Genomic DNA, 18058 nt, shown 5'->3' on the forward strand with positions numbered 1-18058 from the left:
AGGCAGCCGGAATCACTGGCGCTCCGGCCACCGAGCTGGGGACCCAGGGGGTGCTTGTGAGCCGAGCTCTCTGGAACCACACCTGGGTGCTGAAGAGCTCGGCTCACCTCCTTACCTACTTTCAAAGCGCCTCCTGCCACGGTTCCCCCCCAAAACCCCGGGGACACTTTGCAGAGGGTTAAAGACCACTCAGTCCATAAGCCCTTTGATTCAACTTTTTATTTTTTTTTTTTCTTTTTGAATGTCATGCAATAATTCACAGTCCCAAGCCCACAGTTTTCAAACAAGGTAGGAAAAAGGCAGAAAGAAGCAAAGGAAATCGGTGGTGGTGGTCTTTTTTTTTTTCTTTTGTTATTTCAAGCAGGACCAAATGTCAGAAAAAATGCTTCTTTTCTCAATCGTTAATTTTTTTGTCCTTTTTAAAATTGTTTATTTTTTTTTTAAATCGATTTCTGCAGGCAGTAATAGTAGGGTTTGGTATAACCAGCAAGCACTCCTGTGTGTGTCTGAGCACGTGTGTGGGGTCTGAGCTGTCTGGCGGAGGTCTGTGTGGGACGCTGGGTTTCGGTGTCTCAGCCACACACGGGCCACCAGCTCGCGTTCACCCAGGGGAAGGAAAGGTTCAATTGAGATGATAAAACTCATCAATAGAAGCGATTTTTTTTTTCTCCCCGTTTTTCTTTTTAAAAATGTTTTTTTTTTTTTTTTTGAAATTTCCATGTTCCCCAAGGTTCTCCAAAAATGGCTGAGTTAATTCGAATCCCTTGGCTGTGTGGTTGGTCTGTCCCCCCGAGGGTCCCCGTCGCGGGGGGTCGGGGCTGGGTGGGGGGCGCCGAGGGTCTCGGTGGGGCACTCGGGGGCGCCCCGGCCCTGGGGACTCCCTCCAGAGTCCGGGGGCGCCCGGCAGGTCCTCTCCCCGGCCTCCCCCGGGCGCTGGGCCGGTGGCAGCGAGGTGGCCTCGCGGCCGGGCGGCTCCTCCCCGTGGGGGGTGTGCGCGGGGTGCGTGGGGGGGGCCGGGCGGGCGCGGGTGCCACCTCGCCCGGGCTTAGCACCAGTCGTCGTCGTCTGTCTCGCTGTAGGCGTCGTGCAGGCCTTTGCGGGAGCCCGGCCCCCGGGGCCTGGCCAGTCCGTGGGCCGGGTAGTAGCCGTTGGGGAGCCGCCGGCCGTGCCGAGAGGGCGACGCGCCCGCCAGGCCCGCGGCCCGGGGAGTCCTGGGCGAGCACGTGTGCCGCGCGGGGGGCGGCGCGTCGTAGGGCGCCTCGTAGGGCGCGTCATCCCCGCCGCCGCCCGGGCCGTCCGCCTCGTCGTAGTCGGAGCCCCGGTAGTAGCCGTGGTGCCGGGGGCCCGGGGACCACTCGGAGGGGTGCGCGGCGGACGCCGGCCACCGCGCCCCGCCGTGGCGACACGCCCTGGGGGACTCGCTGGGCGCCGCGCCCCGCCGCTCCGGTGCCGGCGAGCGGTGCCCGCCCGGCGGCCGCTCCCCCGCCAGCGGCTCGGCGGCGGGGCCCGGGTACCTCCGCGGGCCGCCGGGGGCCGCCCGGCCCGGCCGCGCCACCAGCTGCTGCTGCTGCGGGGGCCCCGCGCCGCCGGCCTTGCGGACCACGGGGGAGTAGGACACGTGCGGCCGGGGGGTGGAGGGGGTCTGGGGGAGCTGGCGGCGGCCCCGCCGCGGAGTGCTGGTGCCAGACGTTGAGGGGGCTGGGCTTCCACTTACGGAACTACTGCCCTACACGAAAATTGAAACAAAGGAAATCAAAACAAAAGATACAACAAAATCAACCAGGAGGAGACAGGAGGAGACACGGGGAGGGTCCGAGGGAAACCGGAGGAGGCGGGAGAGGGGCCGGGGCGGGATGGGGGGGGGGTGGGGAGGTGGAGGACAGGACGTTTGAATGGAAAAAAAAGGAAAAAAGCAACAGCCACCGGGAGGAGGGGGAGGAGAGGGGGAAGGGGGAGGGGGTGGGGGAGGAGGGGGAGGAGGGAGAGAGACAAGGAGGGCGGGGGAAGTCAAAAACCAACACAACAAAGTGAAAAGAGAAATGAGAAATGGAGTTTTGTAAGTTTCGGGGTTAAAATAGCAGAAGTTTCAAAAATTACTCACAGGCGTCCAGAGGACAGAAATCATAATCGGAACAAAAACGGAAGCCGGGTTAAAGGAAAGCGCAAGGCAGCGGCAGCCAGCGCAGGACTGGGCTGGCCAGAACGCAAACGTGATCCACAACCAAAGAGGAAGCAGCTGCAGGCAGGGGGGCGGCAGGCGGCAGGGGCTGGGGCAGAGTGGGGGCCACAGTGGCGGGAGGCGAGGTCCACCCTCACCCAGGCCCCCCTTGGCTTGGGAAGGAGCCCAGTGGTGGGCAGGGTCAGAGGTCACAGTGGGGCGTGGGGGCCACCCTCCTCTCCTGGTCCCCCCTGGCTCGGTCTGGGGGCAACTCCTGCCACACCCACCTGCCGGTGTGCCATGTGCTCGGGGCCCTCACTAGGTGAGCGGGACCAGCGCTGGTCCCGGGCTCGGGCCCGGTGGTCAGGCCGCTCCTGGGCGTAGCGCTCCTTGTCGGGGGGCGGGGGGTGGTGGTGGTGGTGGTGGTGATGGTGCTGCCGGTGCTTCCGGTCCTTGGGCCTGCCCCGCTCCTGGTCCCGCTCCTTTGACGGCAGGTCCCCCGACTGGGTGGTCATGCTCAGGTCTGTCCCCAAGCCTGGGCCGGGCAGGGGTCAGACAGACAGAAGGCCATGAGGTGGGCAGGACATGCACACAGGAGGCCACCAAGAGGGTCTGTGGGCCCTAAAAGCAGTGCTTTCCTCTGGCCCTGGGGGCTCTGGGGGTCCAGTCCCCAGGTCCCTCAGCCCAGCGGGGTGCCACCCAGCCCTCTTCTCTGCGTCTCCCCACCTCTGCTTTCTCTCCCCCTCTCCCCTCCCCTGTCCCCTGGCATAGCCTTCGGTTCCTGGGCCCTGCGGGGTGGCCCACCTGTGTCCACATCCGTGTAGCGGCCCAAGGAGCGCTCGGAGGCCCGGTGGCCGCGGTCACGGTCACGGTCACGGTCGCGGTCGCGGTCCCGGTCACGGTCCCGGTCGCGGTCACGGTCGCGGTCACGGCGTCGCTGGTGGTGCCGCTGGTTCTCTTCTGGCGGCACCCTCTCCAGGGAGTAGTCGTCCAGGCGCCGGGCCTTGGGGCCCAGCACGGAGGCCGAGCGCTTCATGGGGCTGGAGTCTGAGATGGTCTGGGGAAGACAGGTCAGCGGCTGGAGTCAGAGGCTGGCCCCACCTGTCCTGCCCGATCAGCCATCAGTGACGGGCTGTGACCATTCAGGCCGAGGCCTGGGTGGGGGTGGGTGGTGGGTGGTGGGGCCCGATCACCTAGGGCCCCGGGGTGCCTCTGTCCCCTCCCAGGCCCATCCGGGTTTCTGGCCAAGAGCCTCTGATCCATCCCAGCTGCTTCTCAAGGACCACTCCCAGGGGCACCTCTACGCCCTGGGCATCCGGCCACGGACACGCAGCCTGGCAGAAGAGAAGAGCTGTGCTCACCCTGAGTGCAAACCTGGGAACTGGGTACTGGGCAGCATGCTCTCTGGGAGGCTGTGAGGCCTACAGACTCAGGGCCAGGCACCCAGCACCCCAATCACTGACCCCTTTGGCCAGTGGGGTCTGGGCTTTCCTGCCCACTGGAGGGGCTGCCCTGACACTCAGGTCCTGGGAGACCTGCCTTCTCATCCTCCGCCTGCAGCTGGGAACCTGTGCGTGCTGCACCACCCCACCAGGGTTAAATACCCCTTTCTGCCCCCCCCCCCCCACACACTGGTTCTCTGCAGCTGGGAGAGGAGAGGAAGAGGAGCCGGGGGACATCCCCTAGAGTCCAGCACAGCTGAGTGGCTGGGGGCATGCCCGAGGCAGGGGTTTTAAGGGACACAGGGCTGCAAGACCAGAGGGTCAGGGGTGGGCAGGGAAATGAAAAAGAGTGGGCCAGCTGTGGGGGCATCATTCAGGATTCTTGGAATGTGGGGCTCTGAAGAGAAAGGGGTGGAGGAGGGGAAGGGGAAGAGGGGTGAAGAAGGGCCACCTCACAGGGCACATGTGGGGCACACAGAGAACAGAACACAGGAGGACAGGTCTCCACAGGGAGGGAGGAGGTGTTGTCTGCAAAGAAAGGATGGAGTCCGAAAGGACAGGACTCCCCCGAGGGGGGGTGGGCGGGAAGAGGGGGCCAGAGCCCAGCTGGTGGCAGACGGGCGGGCGGTACATACACTGAGGTTATTCCCACGTGGCCGGCCCCTTCTCCTCTGTCACAGCCCCACGGGATGGTGCACACAGAAAAAACAGAAAGAAGAAAATAAATATAAAAGCCAAGAGGGGGAGCGAGAGGTGGTGCATAGACCTGAGGAGTGAGAGGGAGAATGGAGGGAGGGAGAGAGGGGTTAAAGTCCCTGGGAACTGATAACCCTGGCCCAGCCAGCAGTCCCCCCAGGGGCACAGAGGAGACAGACAGGAGACACCACAGACAGACAGATGGCAGAGGCAAGAGATGGACAGATGGGATGGTGTAGCCACAGGCCCCTGGCCCCCGGCTCTGCCTCATGCAATGCCTCCAGCCCTGGCTCCGGCTGACACTCAAAGCTGGGGGTGGGGGGTGGTTTGGGGAGGTGGCCATCAGCTGAGTTTGTCTCAACCCTCTCCCAGGGCCCAGCAGCTAAGTCCTGGGGGGCAGAGGCTGGCAGGATAGGGCTGGGCAGCCACATGCAGCCTGGGTGCTTCCCACAGCCAGGGGCCAGGCCCCTTGTAGACCCCAGCCCAGCCAGGCACAGCGCAGCCTTCCACCCCGTGCAGATGAGCCGGCACAGCACACGGCAGCCCTGCAGTCAGACATGCTGCCCCACCTCCTGGGCCAGGTGGACAGCCAGCCATGCTTCTGGTTTCAGTCCCCATGGGCCCGGGGCATTGGGACCCGCATACCCTCCTCCTTCCCAGGGCCCTGCAGCTGGTAAGCAGCCACACAGACACACATCAGGCACACGGCCCTGCCCCTCCCCAGCAGCCCCCACGGAGACCAGACAGGACAAACCCAAGCTGTCCCGGGCCTTCCCCAGACTCTGTCACGTCCTAGGACCTGCCAGGTTTCTGAAAGCAGACCTACTTGTGCAAGCGAGTGCATGTGTATGAAAACACACATATGTGTATGTGTATGTGTGCATGTGTGGGCATGCCTGTGTGCCTGTGTGTGCATGCTTGATTGCAGTCTCACACATCACCTCCCACACCCCCACGTGTCCTCCACATCCTCCCGCCTCAGCACCCCCAAACAGGGCAGAGACAAACCACTTGGCAGTGGCTACTGCACCCTGCCCAGGGGAGCCCCTTTCTCTCTGCCCTCCGTTAGGAGGGGCTCAGAGGACGGGGCCTGCATCCCGGAGGAGGAAGGAGGTGCCCTGGGCTTCAGGAGGCAGGGCCTCTGGGGCCCAGGCCCCCCAAGGGGGTGGGTGAAAGCGCTCACCTGGTTCTCCGCTGGGAGGCGGGGCATGGAGGCCGCCCGGGCCTGGCCTTCCGTGGGGAGGTAGCGCTCACTGTCTGAGTAGCCATCTCGGCCCATCTCTCGCATCTCCACAGACTGCAGGGCAGATGGCAAGGCCGGGTGAGCCCCGGGGCTGGGCACACGTGCCCCAGGGGCAGCCTGGTGTGCGTGGAGCTGCAGGCCCGGGCCCCACCCTCCTGGACTGCCCAGGCCGTGAGCAGTGGGGCAGCGAGAGGACAGAGGCACCTGAGAGTTGGGCTGGCTGTTGGGCATGTCGGTAGGGGGCCCTCGCTCCGGGCTCCAGGTGCCCGTCTTCTGGAACATCTCCTGGGCTCGCTGGGTCACCCAGGAAGGGCTCTCCTTGATGCCACTTTCATGAGCCATCCTGCACGGGAGACACAGGCAGTGGGCACTCCAGGGGCTTCTGTACCTGGGACGGGCACTCCCTGCCCTTCCATCCCTCCTCCTAGCCAGTGACACTCACAGGCCTCCTCCGGGGTCCAGCTGGGTGGAGGGGAGGGCGTTCTGCCCCTCCTGCGTTGGTGACGGGGGCTCCATGCGCTGGAACATGAGAGGTGTCCGGTTCTGGGGAGGCAGAGAGCAGCGTGTGCAGAGTGTGTGTGCGTGTGCGTGTGCGTGTGCGTGTGCGTGTGCGTGTTAGGGATAGGTGGGGGGGTGAGGGAGGCTGTGGAGGGTCTGATCCATCAGTAGCCTACTAGCCTCTTTCTTCCAAATCCATCCAGAATGGGGTCATTTCTTACATCTCCACGGCCACCACCCAGGTCCAGCCCCATACTCTCCCACCTTAACCAGAGCAGTATTCTGCTCTCAGGTCTCCCCGCTCCAGCCCTTACTCCCCACGGCCACCAGAGGGCACTCATCAACCCCTGTAAGAGGTCACTTCCTGCTAGGAGCCCCCTTACTCAGAGCAGAAGTCAAAGTTGTCCGCAGGGCCCCCAAGGTCCTGCATAATTATCACCTCGTCTCCTCCCGCTGCCCCTCTTGCTTGCTCTGTTGCGCCTTAAGACCTTGCTGTTTCCAAAACTCAAACTCACAGTCCTGCCTCAGGGTCTTTGCAGTGGCTGTTCCCTCCGCCCAGAATGTTCTTCCCCCAGGTGTGTGCGTGGCTCACTCTCTTTTCTCTTCCTTGAAGTCTTTGCTCAGAAGTCACCTCCTCAGGGAGGCCCCCCCTGACTACCCATTTCAAGTTGTACCCCCTCCCTCAGGCACTCTTTCCCACAGTGACTATGTTCTGCTGCGCTGTCTCATTTAGTCATTTTGTCATTATTGGCATTTCCACAACAGGGCTTCTGGTCTGTTTTGCTCACAGCTGCACCCTGAGGGCTGAGAACAGTGCCTGACAACAGGAGGTGCCCAGTAAGTGTTGGTGGAGCAGATGAATGAACGCAGGTTATGCCTTACTTTCCAATGACCTGCCCGGGGGCTTGGCTACACCCCACTGTTCTGGACGGTCCTCATGGTGACAAGGAAGGTACAGTCTCCCAGCCTGGGGGCCCCAGAGGGAGGAATGTCCGCGGGGAGAGCTGTCAGGGCCTGAGCCATACCTGCTCCTCGCGCATGGCCTGCAGCTTCTTGGCTTTGCTCTGCCGGTAGTACTCCATGATCATCATGGCCGCGTAGATCTTCCCCACTGTCAGGTCCGTGGCTGGGGGCACAGAGCACGCTCACTGTGGACGGGGCCCCTGCATGCACCCGTCCTCCGGTGCCTCCTCCCCCCTCCCCCTCTGTCCTGTTGGGTTGGGCCCGGGGCCAGGCCGGTCTGGGCTCTTACACTTATGAGGCGTAACCAGCAGGTCCAGTGTTTTCTGGGACAGGTTGGGCCAGATGGCCATCATCTCTTTCCGTAGCTCGGCGTCCATCTGCTGCTTGTCGGCCCCTCCTGCAATGCGGGCACAGAGAGGCCTGGTTGCCTGCCTGCCTGAGCACCTGCTGGCCTCTAGGCCAGTCGCCGAGCCAGCAGCTCCTGCCGACCCAGCGCTCTGGAGTCCTGGTTCCCACGGGTCCCAGTGCCCAGTGCAGCTGGCCCAGGGAGACATGACCAGGGGGCTCCGGTCCTTGGCAGGGACAGGGCTGTGGAGAAGCTGCGTGGGGGGATAGTTCAGCATCGACAGGGGCTGGGTGGCCCCGGTCAAAATCTGACTCCAACTGCATTAGGTGTTAGTCCACTGCTCTGTGCCTCATTCTCCCCACTTGCGAAATGGGGATGATAGCAATTGTTCCTGCCTCACTGAGTTTTAAAAAAATATTATCGTTGATTTTTAGAGAGAGAGAGAGAGAGAGAGAGAGAGAGAGAGAGAGAGACATTAATGTGAGGGAGTAACACTGATTGGCTGCCTCCTGCAACCCTGCCCCCTATGGGAGGTTGAGCCTATAACCCAGGCATGTGCCCTACCCTTGAATCGAACCAGCAGTCTTTTGGTGCCTGGGACAATGCCCACCAGCTGAGCCACAATGGCCAGGGCCTCACTGAGTTGTCTGATGATTAAAGTAGTTAATATGCGTGCAGCCTTAGGACAGTGTGGGCCATAGGACTGTTACCACAGCAGCATCGGTCCGTGGCGAGGCCTGGGGAGGCCCCAGGGAGGCTGCGAAGCCACAGAGCAGTTCTGATAGAGGTTTCTCCCTCATCCAAGCCTCCTCTCCCCCGCCCGGTGGTCATTAAGGCTCTGTCAGCGATCCCTGCTCCCAGCGATCCCTGCCTGAGTACATGGTAGTGTGGCCCGTACTAGACCCCGTGATTGGCTGGGCCCTGTGATGAGTTCTTGCCAATGAGGTGTGAGCCGAGTGAGGTGTCACTTTGGGCATTTAGTGGCCAGTGAATGACCCTTCTGGGTTCTCTTTTGTTCTGTCACGATGGCTGGTGACATGAGGGACAGTGGCTTTCTCCGGCCTGGCCCCTAAGTGACTGATGAACTGAGTCCCCTTGCCAAGCCAGGAAAGACCCATGAACGGGAGTGGGAAGCAAACCTGTGTCGGTGCGAGACTGTGGGGCTGTTTGTTACGGCAGCACATTCTTGTCCATCCTGAATAACACACCAGCTTGGTCTCTGCTCCTACTTCCCTTTCAGAGCCTTCAACCCTGGGCCCCACAACCTCCCACCTTAACCAGTGCAGTGTCCTCCTCTCAGCTCTCCCCGCTCCAGCCCTTACTTCCCACGGCCGCCAGAGGGCACACCTCAACAAGAGGTCACAGGGGCGTGTCTCAACCCCCTACTGGCAGGCAGGAAAGGGACATTGATAACAGAGCTAGAGCACGGGTCCCAAGGCCCCTGCGCACTGTGGATGGGGCCCCTTTATACACCAGTCCTCTTGTGCCTCCTCCTTCCCTCCCGCTCTGTCCTGGCCAAACTTTAACTTTGTAGTTGCTGGACTGTGGGAGGAGGTGTAGGCGATCTGGGGGAAGGGCAGGGGCCGGCTCCCAGCCATCAGAAAAGCACACAGTGTTTTAACAACCAACCACTGGGCATGCAGGCTGAACAGCTGCCCTGTGCGGGCAGAGCTCACATTCCGCTTTGCCTGCACCCTCGTTGGCCCCCCGCTCCCAGCCTTCCCCACGCCTCCTTTTCCTAGCACTGCCTCTGACACCTGGCCCGGCTTCTCCCTCTCAGCAGGTGTGTGTCCGAGCACAGACATCTGCCAGGCATTCTCCGGAACTGCCACTCATCTTCGCCCACGTGACTCTGGAGGTGATGGGAAGAGGAGCTGCCTGGACCAGTGCCGTCGCCTCTGCCCAGGTCTTCCTCTCCCTCCTACAGCCGCCCGACGGCACCTGTGAGCACCTGAGTCAGCAGGTGGCTCCGCTGCTCAGAGCCCTCCTCCGCTCCACCTCAGGCAGGGTGATGGTCCAAGTTCACAGGGTCCTACACAATCCGCCTTCGCTCACTGCTTCCACCACAGCGACCTTCTCATGATCCCTCCAACCTGCCAGGAGCAGTCTCCTTCAGGGCCTCTGCACGGGCTGTGTCTTCTGCCAGGACTATCCTTTCTACATGGTCCCCTTCTTCCTTCCGGGCCTGCTCAAACCCTTTACCGGGGAAGCTTTCTAGCCACCCCCCCTACTTAAGACATGCCCCCATCACCTTCTCTGTCTTTTTCCTGCTTCCTCTTCTCTGTATTTATTGTGTCAAGTTGTCATTTCATCACTCACCCACTAGAGGGCCTGCTCCACGGTCTGGTCTTTCTTTACCGCGGGTGATGCAGGTCTTTCTTTACCACGGGTGACGCAGGGCTGTGGTCACTGGGGTGGGGCAGCAGGGGGTGGTGTGAAGCTAATATGTGTCCCTACAGCAGTTGGGACGTCAGGACTATTGTGGGAGAAATGTGGGACAATCCCCTGTGTGGCTGGACTCTCAAGAGCCACCGCACCAACACCCTACGACATGTTTCTTCCCTCCTGGGAAACAGGTGGAATTCGTGGCTGTGTCTCCTGCCTCTAGCTAAGTGAGGTGTCCGGGGTCTCTATGGCTCCTTCGCAGACACATGGGAAGGTAAAGAAGAGAAGGTGCCATTTCCTGTTAGAAGTCACCCTCTCCTGACAGTGTAGCGAGCTCCTGCTTCTAGAGGAGAGAGAGAAGGCGCCTGCTATAGGGATGGAACTGTCCCTCCAACATCCATGCTGAAGCCCTCAGCCCCTGTGTGAATGTGTTTGGAGACGGGGCCTTTAAGGACGTAAAGTTACATGAGGTCCCAAGAGGACTGGTGTCCTGTAAGAGGGAGAGACCCTGGGGTGTGCACACACCGAGGAAAGGCCATGCAGGGGCACAGCACACAGGCGGCTGGCCATGTGCACGCCGAGGAGAGAGGCCTCAGGAGAAACTGCCTGGCTGCACCTGGACCTTCAGGCTCCAGAAATGTGAGAAAATAAATTCCTGCTGTTTAAGCCCCCCCAGTCGCTGTTATTTTGTTACCAGTGACCTGTCGCATGAAGTCGCACGAGACCCGGGACACCCCCCCCACTCCCACCCTCCACCCTGCACCATGGGATCACCCTGAGTCCCGGAGCCCTGCCCTGTGTGGCCAGCGTGCCGCGGGACGGCCCCAAGTCCTGGAGAGCCGCCCTAATGCCCCGCCTCCGGGCCGCGTGGAGTGGCCACCAGGCCCTGCCCCCGCAGCGTGCACGCGGGGCTGTGGAAACCCCGGTGGAAGCCGCGAGGAGCGGCCGCTGGGCCCGCCCCCGCTGTGCGCGCCGCCATCTTGTGACGGTGTTATGGCATGAGGATCAATTTGCATATCACCTCTTTATTATATAGGAGGATAGCCACTTGCGCTGACGAAGACACAAGGGAGTCAGGGCAGGGTTCCTGGGCCTCAGTCAGCACTGTCCACACCCACGTGTGATTGTGGGGTCAGTGACTGTGGGGCGGTCCTGTGCACTGTGGGATGATGAGCAGCACCCACTAGATGCCAGTAGCACCTCCTTTCCCAAGTCCTGACTGCCAAACGTGTCCCCAGACATTGCCAAGTTGTCCCCTGGGGGGACAAGATCTCCCGGTTGAGAACCAGTGAATTTTGCTTCGATTCGCTGGGAAGCTTGGCCTCCAGGATTGTCATCCACATTTAAACAAAGGGAAAATCCGGATAAGAGCCAAGATGGTGGTGTAGGTAAATGCTGGTACTCGCTGCCTCCCACAGCGACATCAAAATTACAGCTAAAATACAGAACCACCATCATTCAGAACCGCCTGAAACCAGGCTGAACGGAGGTTCTACAACTAGGGAAGTAAAGAAGAAAGCACATCGAGACTGGTAGGAGGGGTGGAGGCGCAGAATGGGCTGGTCCGACACCCACGTGTGGTGTTTTTTACATCGGGAGGGATATCTAGGCTGCAGAGGCCTCCTGTGAGGAGCAAGGGGTCCCAGCCCCACACCAGACCCCCAGCCCAGGGTTCCAGAGCTGGGAAGAGAAGTCCCCACAACTTCGGGCTGTAAAAACTAGCAGGGACTGTGGCTGAGTGACACGGAGGCTGCTGGATTCCCAGCAGTATCTCTTACAGGGCTGGCATACGGACTTACTCGGACTCAATCCCTCTGAATCCAGGGACATAGGGGGAGGAACGAAATTGTCTGGCATCGGAGCAGAAACTCGGGGGGTGGTTTTCTCCCAGACAGGGGGGTGCTCACAGGGGTCATTGCTCCTGTGCTGAGACCTCCCCCACACAGAACTGACTGGCAGCCATATCTGAGTTTCCATCAGCCTGGCCCACACTGTTCCCTCTGCCCTGGAGACCCCACCCCATCCAGTTTTCCATACGAATGGCCTGTCCTGGCTCAGGCTTCAGACTTTCTTAAAACCTCTCAAACAAGCTGCAGCTGGTGTCAGTGTGCCCCAAACCTATCAAGAAGAGGCCCAGCCCGCCTTACTTCGCAGCTGGGCCTCACTCGGGCACTTCCAAGCCCAATTCAAGATGCAGCATCTGCAGATCCCTCTGTAGCTCCTAAGGGGTGGCCCCAGGCAGTGGCTGACTTTGCACCTCCCAGGAGGCCCCCTGAGCCGGTGCACAGCTTCAGGCCATACCAGGTTACAGCTCTACACATCCACAAGCGACACACTCCAGGGGCAGACTCAGGGAGCACCAAAGCCCCACTGAAGCAAGTCCTGCTCCATAGGGGTATTGCCTGCATAGCAGCTCTTCCACCTGTAGACACAGGTGGTCCTCACAGAGGTTAATTCCTCCCAGTGACGCCAACAGCAATCCAGACTCAACTATTACAAGATGGTGCACACAGCCCACACAGGGACGTACCTACAGTGCCCACCTCTGGTGACTGGAGAGGCTAAGCCACTGGGCCCTATAGGACACCTACTACACAAGGCCATTCTACCAATTCCAGGAGACATAAGAGATCTGCCTAATACATAGAAACAAACACAGGAAAGCACCAAAAATGCTGAGACAAAGAAACATGTCACAAATGAAAAACAGAAGAAATCTCCAGAAAAAAAACTAAATGAAATAAAAGCAAGCAAACTACTAGATACAGGGTTCAAAACAATGTTTCCAAGTTGCTCAAGGGTTTTAATGAGAGCTTCAAGGGACTTAGTGAGACTTTCAAGAATCTTAGTGAGAACATCAAAGACATGAAAAAGGAAGTCAGAAATTAAGCATACACTAACGAAATAAAGAATAATTTCAGGGATTCAACAGTAAAGTAGAGGATTCTGAGAATCAAATCAACAATTTGGAATATGAGGAAGCAAAAAACACCCAAGCACAAGAGCAAAAAGAAAAAATAATCCAAAAATATGAAGGTAGTATAAAGAGCCTCTGGAACAACTTCAAGTGCACCAACAATCATTATGGGGGTGCCAGAAGGAGAAGAGAGCGCAAGACATTGAAAACTTATTCGAAGAAATAATGACAGAAAATTTCCCCTACCTGGTAAAAGAAATAGACTTACAAGTCCAGGAAGCGCAGAGAGTCCCAAACAAGAGGAATCCAAAGAGGCCTATACCAAGACACACCATAATTCAAATATCAAGGGTTAAAGACATAGAAAGAATCTTAGAAGCAACAAGAGAAAAGCAGTCAGTTACCTACAAGGAAGCACCAATACGACTGTCAGCTGATTTCTCAACAGAAACTTTGCAAGGCGGAAGGAAGTGGCAAGAAATATTCAAAGTGATGAATAGCAAGGACCTACAACCAAGATTACTCTACCCAGCAAAGTCATCATTTAGAATTGAAGGTCAGATAAAGAGCTTCTCAGACAAGAAAAAGCTAAAGGAGTTCATCACCACCAAACCAGTATTACATGAAATGTTCAAGGGTATTCTTTAAGAAGAGGAGGAGGAGGAAGAGGAGGAGGAGGAGGACGAGGAGGAGGAGGAGAAAGAAGAAGAAGGAGAAGAAGAAGGAGGAGGAGAAGAAGATAAAAAAACCCAAAAAATATGAAGCCCTAGCTGGTTTGGCTCAGTGGATACAGCATCTGCCTGGGAACTAAAGGGTCCTGGGTTTGATTCTGGTCAAGGGCACATGCCCAGGTTGCAGGCTTAATCTCCAGTAGAGGAAATGCAGGAGGCAGCTGATCGATGATTCTCTCTCATCATTGATGTTTCTATATCTTCCTCTCCCTTTCTCTCTGAAATCAATAAAAATATATTAAAAATAGGAACACAAAAATAGTAATAAATACATATCTATCAATAATTGAATCTAAAAATGAAAATAAACCAACAAGGAGTCTAATGAACAAAATAAACTGGTGAATAAAACAGAACCAGAGGCTGGGAAACATGGAACAGACTGAGGAATCTCAGAGGGAAGGGGGTGGGTGGGAAGAGAATAACCAGAAAATTATATGCATATATGCATTACCTATGGACACGAACAACATGGTGGCAAAGGCCTGGGGTGGGGTGGGCACTTGGTGGAGGGGGGCAATGGGGGGAGATAGGGGGACACCTGTAATACTATATCAACAATAAAGATTTAAAAAATACACTGGATTGATCAGGAGAAAAATTAAAAAAATAAAGGGAAAATCCTTAGAGGGTTTCCAGGTGGCCCTCCCCTAGGGTCACGGGGTTCCCTCAAGGCTGAACTCCAGGCTTAGGCCTCCTCCAGTTACAGAATTATTAGCACCAGGACTCCTAGTGCACAGGCAGCAGTCGCCCATGAACTCGTGGTGTCCCAGAGTTTATAGGCCAATGGTCCTCCCCTCCCCCACCTCATTCTGCAGACCTTTTTTTTTTTTAAAATATATTTTTATTGATTTCAGAGAGGAAGGGAGAGGGAGAGATAGAAACATCAATGATGAGAATCACCGATTGGCCGCCTCCTCTACACACCCAATGGGGATCAAGCCTGCAACCCGAGCATGTGCCCTTGACTGGAATCGAACCCGGGACCCTTCAGTCTGCAGGCCAATGCTCTATCCACTGAGCCAGACCAGCTAGGGCTCTGCAGACCTTTTGGTGAAGAGCCTCCATCACAGGGTCTGTCCTGCACACTCCGGGACACTCAGCAGCACCAGCATCCTGGCCTCTACACACCAGATGCCACTAGCACCAGCCCCTCCCAGTGTGACAATCAAAAATGCCCCAGACATTGCCCAGTGTCTGTGGGGGCAGAATGGCCACTAGTTGAGCAACGCTGACTTAAGGCCTGACCCCTGACCTCACTCCCCAAACCCCGATCCTGCTCAGGTCTAACCTCTGACCTCACTCCCCAAGCCCCGATCCTGCTATCTCTTTTTCCACAGTATTTCTCACCTTGGAGCACGTTGCATAGCAGATTTATGGTCTTATTGTTTGTCGCCTGTGTCCCTGCAGCTCCCTGAGGGCCGGAGGCTCACCAGCTTCAGGGAGACAACAAGGTGCCAGAACACCCCTCTCTGGTTCAGGCAGGTCAAAGTCCTTCAGCTGCCACGATGCCCCTCCCAGAACCTTCCGGGCCCCTGCAGACCCCACCTTCAGACAGAGCCTTGTGTTTGGGGGATTAAAGGGTGAGACTGTGCCCTTTGGTTGCTCAGGACCACGTGGAGCCTGAATGAGAGTCTGGATTGGCCCTGGGAGGGGTTTGGCTGGGTCTGGCCCTAAGACAATGGCAAAAGGCATTCCTGTTTTCCAAAGTTGAAATCCCCCTGCAACCAGCGGCATGCCAGGGCCGGGGGTGGGCACCGGGAATGCCAGGCAGGTGCTGCGACGTCTGGTGCTCCCAGAGCTCCTGGAGAAGGTCCCGGCTTGGCCAATGCCTTGATTTCAACCTTGTGAGAGCCCAGTTGAGCCCACCGGGACTTCCAACCTACAGAACTGTGAGCTGATACATAGGTGTGCTTTGTGCTGCTGAACTTGTGGCCACTTGTTACGTGGCATGACTAGCTGACACGTGAACTGAAGCTTGGAGAGGGTGTCATCTGCCAAGGGTGCAGGGAGGCAGGGCAGATGGGCGAGATGAGCCCACAGAACCACAGAGCCCACCTGATCACAAGGAAGCTGCTTCCTCGCTCCCTGGGCTGGGACCTGCTCCAGCTTCGACCGTGCTGCTGCTGCGGGAGCAGCCTGGGCAAGCAGAGCCCCGTGCGTGTGCACAGAACCTGGGCCGACCGACGACGTGTGCCCAGCTGCTGTCCCCACCCGCTTCTGCTGTCCCGAGCCTCATCCCGTGACTCTGTCTTGCTCTCTCTGGTGGCTCCTCCTGCTCTCTCTCCCTTCATCTCATGTCTAACCATCAGCCCTCAACCTGCCCCCGCCTGTCTCACTGGAAGCTGCTGATCTCCCTCCACCCCCTCCGACCCCCAGCAACTTCTGGCCTCGGCTCCTGGCCCCCCTCCTCCCCTCAGGACCTGGTGTCCCTGAAGTTCACCTGCTTTCCTCCTGATATCCCAGGGGCTTCAGCTGGGTGGAGCCTTGACCTCTCTCTTCAGCCCCCCAATGTCCAACTCTGCTGGAGGACGCACCCCGTCCTCTGCAGGCGCCCTTCCTGCGCCCTTCTCTCTGCTGCTCGCGTGTGCGCTCTGCCCTGCGGTCTCGTCTGCTGCTAAGTCACATCCAGTCTCTAGAGTCGCACTGCAGGCGGGCGACCCCGACCTCCACCAGAACCCCCGTCAGAGGAACCCACGGTCACCCTCAGTTCTTCCCGGGCTGCAGGGCGGCCGCTGACACACTGTCCCCTCCTCCCCGGCCCTCTAACGCTGCAGTGGCCCCGAGGTTGGTCGTTGGGGTCCCCCAGTCCCCGTGGAGAGCCCGCCCAGTCTCCCGGCTGCAAGTCTGTCAGCATCTGATGCCTCCTGCCTTCATCACCAGCTTGAAGACTCTTCACCTCCCGCCTTCAGCACCCACAGAGGGCACCCCCTCACCCTCCCAGAAGTGGAAGCAGAAGAGCCCCTTCCCCCCTCCCCCCCTTACTCTGTGTCTCCACACGCCTCCGCCAACGCCTCCTCCTGCCCGCCCTTTGCCAGGACCTGGCCCTCTTGCCTCTTTCCTGTCTCAGGCAATGGCCCCAACCCCCGAGGGTGGCCTTGCTTCTCTCTCCCTCTCGCCCCACATTCAATCCTGTGGTTCTCTGGTTGGCTCGGCTCCGTTAATATCCAGAATCTGAACCCCCACAGCCTCTCAGTCGGAGCCACCCTCCTAGGTTCACCTGGGTTAGGCCAGTGGCCTCCACTCTGGCCTCTTCCCGTCCACTCTCCCCCCGAGGGGGCGGTTCAGATGTGAGCAGGGTCAGATCCCTCCTCTTCTCCAAAAGCTTCGTGACAACCCCCCCCCCCCCCCCGACTCAGAGGGCAAGTTAGTTCAACACGGCCCCAGGTGGCCTCCTACCCCAGGACCTTTGCACCTGATGGTCCCGCTGCCTGGGGCACCGTCCACCCAGGTGTCCATGTGACTCATCCATCACCTTTCCTCCTTCAGAGCCTCCTGGGGCAGGCCCTCCCCTGCAGGAAGCGGAAGCTGCCGTGTCCCCCTATGTAAGCCGTGGCTGGTGCCTGGGAGGCATGACCAGATGTTTGCCGAGCGAGTGAGTGGGCGAGCCAAGGAAGATCTGGGCGGGGCAGTGGCTCCTTCAGTTTCAGGCCAGAAGGGGGAGTTCTCAGCTGCCCGCTGCACTCCCCTCCACCTGTCCTACCCCTCAGCTCCCACCCCTCCCCCCGCCTCCCTTACCCTTGGCAATCTTGATGTCCAGGGCTGTACGGATCAGAGCCATGAGGGTAGAATTGAAGTGGACGGTGTTGTCATCGGCGACAGGCAGATCCATTCGCAGGAGCCGCTGCAGAAAAGCAAAGGCGAGGACAGTCATTCCCAAGCTCCGTCCCCGGCCTCCCGCGAGCCAGACCCGCCCTCCCGGGAGCCCCAGGAAGAACTCTGAAGGCAGCAGCGAGGTGCCCCCCACCCTCAGGTTACCTGTCCCAGCGCTGCATTCCCCGATTCCCCTTAGTGGCCTGGGGGAGGGCACTGGGGGACCTGCCCCTTCCTCTCCCGCAGGCTGGGCCCTAGAGCTGGCTTTCCCAGGTGGCCTTTGGCCTGGGGGAGGGCACTGGGGGACCTGCCCCTTCCTCTCCCGCAGGCTGGGCCCTAGAGCTGGCTTTCCCAGGTGGCCCGGACCCTCGCCCTGCCCCAGAGTTCTCCCGGCAGCTCCGTCCCGTCTCCCCCCAAAGAAGCGCACAAGCGGATCAGAGCAGACATGCAACAGCCAGGCAGAGGGGTCCACGGCCACACCGCCTGGGGGCCGCTGGCTCCGTCCCCATCCCCAGCTCAGCCCAGACCAGACCAGACCAGATGGGCACAGGCCACGTCGTTTCTCTGAGAAGCAGCAGGCGGGCGGCCCCCCGCCGATGGGGTGGGCCCCTCGCAGACATGCAGCGAGGCCAGGCCATCACACACAGAACGGCAGACGGGCACATGCAGACGGAATCTCGAGACTCATTCATAGCTCCGTGGGAAGTGTATCTCAGGGCGAGTCTGGATCTCGGCTGTGTGATGGGGGAGGGCTGAGGGGCGTTCCCGTGGCCCAGGGAAGAGAAGACTCCCGTGTCCCAGGCAGGGGCGCTGGGCCCTTGCTTGGTGATGTGGGAGAGAATGCTGGGCTGGCGTGCACCGGCCCA

The 18058-nt window shown here is 59.2% G+C and overlaps 1 protein-coding gene across 9 annotated transcripts in view; it reads right to left on the reverse strand.

Moving 5' to 3' along the window:
- Positions 1-204: 204 nt before the first annotated feature.
- Positions 205-18058, reverse strand: part of CACNA1A (calcium voltage-gated channel subunit alpha1 A) — a 304210-nt gene continuing 286356 nt past the window's right edge. For 6 of the 9 annotated variants that reach the window (XM_059696565.1, XM_059696563.1, XM_059696569.1 and 3 more), the window contains 10 exons: positions 17118-17223; positions 7290-7397; positions 7063-7163; positions 5982-6082; positions 5744-5882; positions 5480-5593; positions 4236-4271; positions 2963-3215; positions 2446-2693; positions 205-1726 (listed from right to left, as the gene is read on the reverse strand). In XM_059696565.1, coding sequence (XP_059552548.1) covers positions 1046-1726; positions 2446-2693; positions 2963-3215; positions 4236-4271; positions 5480-5593; positions 5744-5882; positions 5982-6082; positions 7063-7163; positions 7290-7397; positions 17118-17223 — 1887 coding nt within the window. In that variant the 3' untranslated portion in view covers positions 205-1045. The remainder of the gene's footprint in view (positions 1727-2445; positions 2694-2962; positions 3216-4235; positions 4272-5479; positions 5594-5743; positions 5883-5981; positions 6083-7062; positions 7164-7289; positions 7398-17117; positions 17224-18058) is intronic. The other 3 variants (XM_059696564.1, XM_059696571.1, XM_059696566.1) reach the window with 3 other exon arrangements.

The sequence above is a fragment of the Myotis daubentonii genome, chromosome 5 (genome assembly GCF_963259705.1).
Source record: "Myotis daubentonii chromosome 5, mMyoDau2.1, whole genome shotgun sequence".
In the NCBI taxonomy this organism is placed as follows: domain Eukaryota; kingdom Metazoa; phylum Chordata; class Mammalia; order Chiroptera; family Vespertilionidae; genus Myotis; species Myotis daubentonii.